Below are 7,998 nucleotides of genomic sequence, written 5' to 3' on the forward strand. Positions count from 1 at the left end.
TGATGTTTCATAAAGATATAACACTTTCTTCTTAGTTGCTGAAGTTTGAATTCGAGCTCAAAAGTGTAAATTTGCAGAGGTGGCGTGGAACAAACTCTTTTGATAAGCATCGTGGCTTGGCCCCCTAACATATCCCCTGTTTTTGACCGTGCTAGAGAAAAACAATCGCCACAAAACTCCAGAAACCTAACCGAGAACACATCTGATCAGCTCGAACAGTTTAGAAAACAATCACTGCATCTAAAGGTAGGTTATTTTGATGCTTTTGTACCATATTCATTCACCAAAATCGCTGAGCCTCGTTTGCAGTTCCCAATTGGGTTGGCCTTTTTCTTCAGAACAATGAATGGAATTTTACATTTGAGCATAATTTGCGCGCATGTGAATTATCAAATAGTATATTCTGCTTGCTTTTTCGTTAGGATTTGTCTTCGTGTTGTTATTCACGTCAAAACTTTGGTCTAAAAGTCTTCTGAATTCGAGAATTTTAGGGGCAGGTGGTGGAACAAACTCCCCACTTGGTCAATTGGTCTCGTGACCTCATTTGCATAATAACCCATTCATTCATAAAAATGTGTGAATGGTTGCTATAGTACCTAGCATCTGCCTTGAAAAGAACAAAGAAGTTTTGCCAGTACCAGTGTTCTAAATACAGGGTGTCCTCTGATGAATACTGTGTGGAGTGTTTATTATTATATAATAAGCTTAGCAAAAAGAAAAGTAAAATAAGATTATGATTGAATTAAAGTAGTACATTGTTGTTTCAAATAATGTTATTATTGCAGACACCTTTAAAAGATAGGAATCCTGAAACAGTAGTATTTCATATCTTCTGTTGACATGAACATATTCCCAAAGGACTGTAGATGAAATTACCAACCTATGCTCTTTCCAAGTACTCTGCCCCACTGGACCAGTTCTCAGAGAGAAGTGTTCCGCTCTTGAATAAGATAACCTTTTTTGCTTAAGAGTGGTATAAATTGACTTTTATGGGCAAATAAGAATAAAAACTTGTTTCTTGTCCTTGATGGCCTGATTTTGGCCGCCACCGGCCCAGTTAAATTTGAATTTGTTTTTCACATTTTGCGCCACGTTATCACTTCCCCTTATGTCATCTGAGCAAGTCTTCACAAGTGCTAAATACCCCAACCCAACCTCCAACAATGTACTGAAACTTCCACACGCCACCCAGCCTTTATATCTTATCCCACCCATAGTTCAGAATGTTCACTACCTCACGCAAATCCAGCTACATCCCCAGAAGAATAGAAAGGAATTCAGATCAGTGAGATGCATTGTATTTCAGGAAACAAACCCAGTTTACAGAACTGGTTTACCTCCTTATTTTTGGCTCAATTGTTGCTGGCCTATTTTTGGAGGAGGGCAAATGATGCAGTTTATTTTTAACTGCAGATGCCTTCAGAGGTAGCTGTGTGTATTGGCCTTGACCAACATTTTGTTTTAAATAAGAATTCAATGAGGTTGCCCTAATGTTTTCAAGGGGGTGGGGTAATTGAAGTTATGCTTTTATCATACACCGTCTCCCCGGTAGAATCTTTAATTTTTACTCGGAATGGGATTGCATGAGAACAGCAAATGATGATCAATTACAAACACTCTAAAAAACTCTTTTTGTTTGCCCTAAAAATATTTCAAGTTTGTAAAAGGTGAACACTGATAATTGGACACAAGACTGATGTCAGGTATTTGATTTTTTCCAGAACTTGGTTGCCTTACAATGAATTTCTGGTGATATTATGTCCGCGCTTGGACTAAAATGGACTTGCCACTGACTGGACAGACTGGTGATTCAGTACTCTCGTGGTGTCGGTCAACATGGCTTGGTTCTGGTGCCAAGAATTATGAATCCGTGTCAGTCGTAGGTCATGGTGCATATGGGACAGTTTACAAAGGTAAGAAGTTAGTGATTGTAATGTATAAAGGCTGTTTCTGTTCAGCTTGCATCTCAAAAAAATTCCACCGCTCACCGCTTTAAAACATTTCTTCTTCCTTGTCTGGATTACCACAGTCGGTACATGCAACACTATTCATCAGCCAAGCTGCAGGCCCTGGGGCCTCTTGTTATTGTTAGATTTGGAATTGTCGATGTACCCTCAAATTAAGTGTATTAGAACCTCTCTATCAAGGACACCCTCGGGTTTGACAAGTGCTCTCCTTGGAGAGGTGTCCTGATTAGAGAGGTCAAATTGAATGGAAACACCAAATTTGGGAACAAAACTTGTGTCCTTAATAGAGAGGTGTCTGCTAAGGGGGGTTCTACTGTACTTCTGTTCTTTCAGGTATCGACAAAAGGAATGATGACAAAATTGTGGCACTTAAAGAGATCAAGATCCAGCCTTCTGAGGAGGGGGTGCCACTCAGTACAATCAGGGAGATTGCCATGCTGAGACAGATTGATAAGTGTCAACACCCAAATATTGTCAGGTAATAAAACGTCCTATTGTAATGTGAAATTGTTTTACTAAAAGAAAAAGGTCTGTCGGTATGGCAGATGTAACTAATCTGGAGTCTCGCAATATCTCAAGGCACTCATTCTTTAAGTGAATATGACATCAGGATTGCTGAGGTGTGATAAACTAAATATCTTATCCGTAACAACCAAGAATACAGAATAGTTATGCTCATTATTGGACCTGTGAACTTTTTGATGCAATTTGTCATTTTCCCTGCAGGTTGTACGATGTGTTCCCCAGTGCGAGCAATGGACCGGAGACGAGAATTACCATGGTGTTTGAGTTCATTGACCAGGACCTGTCTTCATTCCTGGCAAAGGCAGGACCTCAGGGGTTGTCTCCAGAGACAATTAAGGTGGGGTTTTTCATGTTCTTACATTTGTCATGCAGGTGATCACTATCATGGACAGGTTCCCATTAATAGACCGTTTAACCGTTACCTTGGCATTTCAGGACCTGATGAAACAGATGTTTGACGGCGTATATTTCCTCCATTCTCACCGAATCGTCCACCGCGACCTGAAACCGCAGAATATTCTTGTCACAAAGGAAGGTCAGGTCAAATTGGCAGATTTTGGTTTGGCAAGGGTCTACAACTCGACAATGGCACTGACATCTGTGGTAAGTGTCTGCAAGGTGACATTACTTCTTTATTCACTGCTCATGGTAAGATATCACGTCCAAACGAAAGAAAATTCATTGAATGTCGATATTTCTAATAAGACATAGACATCATTGTGCCATGTTGACTCCTTGTCATATCCTCGAATGGATGAGCGATTCTCCCTGCCTACTCTCTCTTGTCCTCAACTTGAGAAGGTTGCTGTAGACTTCAAAAAGATGGTTCGTTGCGTTGGTTCATCGTCTCATGGTGATGGGCTTTGAATTCATTGTTGTCTTTCCGGTTGTCCTCTTCAGCGACCAGTGTAGTATTGCGATTAACGATGCACTCTCAACAAATGTATTGTACATTTCTACCTTCATGTCCTATAGGTTGTCACTCTGTGGTACCGGGCCCCCGAAGTCCTCCTCCAGGGTTCATATGCAACCGCAGTCGATATCTGGAGCTGTGGGTGTATCTTTGCTGAGCTGTATCGAACAAAGTAAGTTTTAGTGTGTTCCTGATGACGCTGTGCACTGACTCCCACCCACCCTGAAGATCCTCAATTAAAGATCAATTGCTCTGATTTGCAATCTTTGGTGAAAAGGAGCTTTTAATAGAAACAAAATTTGTGCAAACACTTGTTAAGGAAATTACTCTCTTCCAACTGGTTTTTCATAATTTATTTGATATTTATTTCTATTTCAGACCTCTATTTTGTGGCCAATCAGACATAGATCAGCTCTTCAAAATATTTGAGTGAGTATATTTCAAAACAATTCACCAAGAAACTGTCTTTTCAACACTGAAGAATAGTTTAAACAGGGTTCCTGTTTGAGCTACAACCCCCCCCCCCCTCACCACAGGTCTCAATTTTGGTGCAGAAATCAATTTTACAAGTGGATTTTTTTGAAACAGCAGAGGAAAACCAACAGCACTGTTAAGGTTTATCCACTAAACAGATTATTTGGTCAAATATTCATGATATTCATACAGCGATTTTAAATTATGAATCCAATGTTTTCTTCAGTGTGGTTGGACTCCCAGATAAGGAAGACTGGCCAGACAATGTGTCCATTCCATGGGCATCGTTCACCGGCATGCCTAGGCAGATGTGGGAAAATGTCATTCCAAACATGGGACCCGAGGCCATTGACTTCCTAGATGTAAGGCTATTTCTCATAACGTTAAGTAACTCTTTGAGGAGGGTAAAGATTTTCTAGGCTATTAATCTGGAACTGACCAATATGAAGCCACCACGTGTTAGTGTTAGTAGCCGAACTGTGATCCTCTGTGATTTTTGGTAATATGCTGCTTGCTATTTCATAATCTGATAAGATAATGCAATATCTTAAAACAACCTCTTCCAATTTCAGCGCATGTTGTGCTTTAACCCTTTCAAGAGGATCAGTGCACGGGAATCGCTAAAAAATGTCTATTTTGTTGGCGAAGGTCCATCAACGGCTGAAAGTGACATGGCAACGTCCGAGGAAGAATTATCAGAAAATTCATTCTCATCAGATGTAGATTCATTTGATGAGACAGGAGAAGGTTCAGACGAAAGTGGAGTCGAAGGTTTTGTTGAAAGTGACATGGAAAGCGAGGTTCAATTGGATAATAATCAGAACCCTGTGCCCGGAACGAGTGGGAAAATGGACATGTTAGAAACCCCAAAGGTTCGACTGATGGTAAATCCTTCGCTTGGGACACTGGGAGGTCTGTTGCCTGAGGCTGGTGAAGGGAGGGATGAGGTCGATGGAAGTCTGAAAAAAGGCAATTATGTAAAGAAAACTGATGAGGGGCCGGCTGATAAAACGTTAGTTTGTGATTCTTCCTTGTCCGCCGATGAGTTTTTAGATGATGAAGTTCGTTTCACTTTGGTCAACATAGCATCCAGTGTAAAAGACTCTACTCCTCAGGGGTTAAGTTCTACAGACACAGGAATATCTAGCCTGGATACGGTGGATGGACTAAGCTGTCTTGAGGACCGTTTCTCCGATTCGCCTGCTGATGTAAACAAGGGGAGGCTTAAACAAGATGATAGCAGAAAAAAACAGAGCAGTTTTGTTGCTGAAGAAATAGCAGCAAAACTCGATGAACCGCTTGGGTCAGATGTTTTGGACGCTATCGCTGGACTTTGCAGTTTAGAGTCTAGTTTCACTGTGCCTACCACCACACCAGTAAAAAGAGGCAAGACTATGTCTACAGGTTACAAGATTGGCGAAAACTCCTCAGAGAGTTCAATGAAGACAACTGGTGCCTGTAGACCCAGCGAACTATCACTCACAAACGTCACTACCTCAAGCATTGTCATGAAACATAAACAACTTGACACACAAACAGATGGTGCTGGGGACCCCTCAGGACCCTCATCTACCTCTAGCATTGTCATAAAACATAAACAGCTTGACTCACAAACACCTTGTACTGAAGAAAAGCCCTGTAAAGATGGTGCTCTGGGGCCTTCAGAATTAAATCCTGAAAAACGTACTTCAAAATCTTCAGAGACACTCACTGAGCAGACGCTCAATGAAGCATGTAAAATTTCAGCAGATACGTTTAACAACAACAAAAACACGACACACCTGCTGGAGATTGCTGATAATGGACCTTGTGACCTTGTTAAAGATTCCACTTCCTCAACAGGCTCAAGTGTTAGTGAGTCCCCCGAAACGGTGGTTTCAGCCGATGGTCTTGACAGCTGTGACAGAGAACGAGGTGGCCAGAGTTCGATCAAAGATGCGAAAACGGCTGTTCCAGGTAAGGATTCCTCTCGCGGTTTCAAAGAGAAATCTGAGGATGCGGATTCTTTTGATACCGTGGATGGGAATTCTGGGGGGAACCAGAGCATTTTGGGTATGATGGTAGATACTGCTCCATCTCTCCATGATAAAATCCCCACCAACTTGGGCACTCTACGTTCTGAGGAGATGCCAGGCTCCATGGACAATGAGGTGGGGGAAAGTTCGGCTGGGATTGCTGGGGACAAGCTTGACCCTAACAAACGATATAGAGAAAATGATGATATGACAAAAAATCGGGCTAAGAGACGCCGTACAATTTGTAGTGCGACAGTGGATAACTCTTGAGTTGAACTGAATGGATCAGAGAAGCAGCGTGATGATTAGCATGCCGGTACTCTGGTACAGGTCAGAGCTGGTAATAACTGCTTCTTTACATTTCCTGATTTACCAGTGGTACCTGCCTGGCAACGACATCTGTTTGCCTACTCGGCCCCTTCAAATGTAGATATATTGGCGACCAGGATATTTGCTTCTACTGATGATAGATCATGGGCATTGTTAGGGTGTATAAATAACCTGCCCCCCCCCCCCTTTTTGGTGGAACAATTCAATTTCCTAGCACAAGTCTTTTTGATTGAAATTGTTTTAGACCAGAAAAATGGAACTCGATGCTCTATGTTCTTGCTTGAATACTGCTATTTTCAGTTTTTATAAGGAAAGGATGTGTAATTTGCCTGCATTTAAACTGACTTTATTGATAAAGAAATGTTTTTTCTTTTCTCTTTTCATAAGGATACCGATGAATTAATACTATGCATTTGAATAGCTGGTGACTTTTCCCAGCCACTGCTGCCTTGTATTTTTGCTATAGAAAATATACATGTGTATTTTAATCTGCCAGTGTTATACCCTCAGTGAGTTTTTCACTACTAAAGCTGTATTTCCATTGGGAGAATACTACCTGGTGCATTTGTTTGCACAACAAATCCTCCTTTTTTGGAGCTGATCTGGGGCCTGTTGTTCCCTTGGCATGAACAGTAACATTGGTGTTAGGTCCCAAAGCTACTATTGTGGGTGATATTTCCTGAAGGAGACAACAATCAGTTGGGCCAGCACTGGCTTTGTTTCTCATGCCGATTGAGCAACTGGGCCCTCGAGTATGAGATGGGTGACAAAATCACTGCCTTCGATTATTTTTCATGCATTTATGACATATTTCTTCGTAACTCTAGAAATTCGCTGTATTTTTGCTTTCGAGTGGCTGAATGATTTAATTTTTATAGAATGTATTTATGTAGAAAAACGGATGTGTTTGATGTAAGGGAAGAGACAACATTAAAATCCTGGCATCTCTGGCATGCATATCCTGGCTTCGTGGTCCTTGGTGTTCATTTCAGGGAATTGCTGAATATAAAGTGGATGTGCTGAATAGTTCATTCATGTGTGCATCTGTATTCTTTGTATACCTTTTTTAGAACTGTAGAATATGCCGATAAAATATGTGTCTTATGTGGTGATATTATAGCATTTTGGCTCCATATTTTTCCACGGTCTGTGGCCCAGAATGGCTGTTGTGAATCAGTAGAAAAGTATCAGTATTTAATTTTCGACCAAGAGTGTCCAATCAGTTTCTTCTGTACATTGTACTGAAACTCGGAGCAAAACCTTTTCGTAAACTAAGCATTTTTGATATGTTTTGAAACGTTTTTTAATGCGATTTTGCACGTAAATTAATAGAACTATTTTGATCTTCATGTATATATTTTTTGATCATGAACTGTGCTGATTTTGTCCTTAAAGTCAAAGAGAACACTTATTTCCAATTTCTCTTGATAGGGCGCTGTAGACTCAGCATTGACTCACACTACCTTGCAATTTCTCCATATTACACTTCCGACTTAGATTAAAACCAGTTGCATTTGTACCATTTATATCTTTATATAACGTGTAACATAATTATTTGACTTATGATGAGGTTATGAATTTGAATATGATAACCTTAATTTTATACAATAAAAAAGTTATTTTAATAAAAATACATTTCTTTTAGTAAACTTTTGTTCATTTGGATATATTGGTAGTGAGGACAACTAACTGAGGTGTGTGGTACCATCTTCATGTTACAGTGAAGGCAGCGAGATAATTGGCCCCAAGAAACAGTGTTTCTTTCCAGGAGGAA

At 40.5% G+C, this 7,998-nt stretch overlaps 1 protein-coding gene across 1 annotated transcript; it reads left to right on the plus strand.

Annotated features, from left to right (window-relative positions):
• The first annotated feature begins 94 nt into the window (after nucleotides 1-94).
• On the plus strand, nucleotides 95-7,802 carry LOC135498229 (uncharacterized). Its single transcript, XM_064788444.1, has 9 exons — nucleotides 95-246; nucleotides 1,722-1,913; nucleotides 2,301-2,445; nucleotides 2,694-2,829; nucleotides 2,928-3,095; nucleotides 3,468-3,577; nucleotides 3,784-3,834; nucleotides 4,106-4,241; nucleotides 4,452-7,802. The coding sequence occupies exons 2-9, from the start codon at nucleotides 1,778-1,780 to the stop codon at nucleotides 6,162-6,164; spliced, it is 2,595 nt and encodes an 864-aa protein (XP_064644514.1). The 5' UTR covers nucleotides 95-246; nucleotides 1,722-1,777; the 3' UTR covers nucleotides 6,165-7,802.
• The last annotated feature ends 196 nt before the right edge of the window (nucleotides 7,803-7,998 follow it).

This window comes from Lineus longissimus, chromosome 13 (assembly GCF_910592395.1).
Source record: "Lineus longissimus chromosome 13, tnLinLong1.2, whole genome shotgun sequence".
NCBI classification, from domain to species: domain Eukaryota; kingdom Metazoa; phylum Nemertea; class Pilidiophora; order Heteronemertea; family Lineidae; genus Lineus; species Lineus longissimus.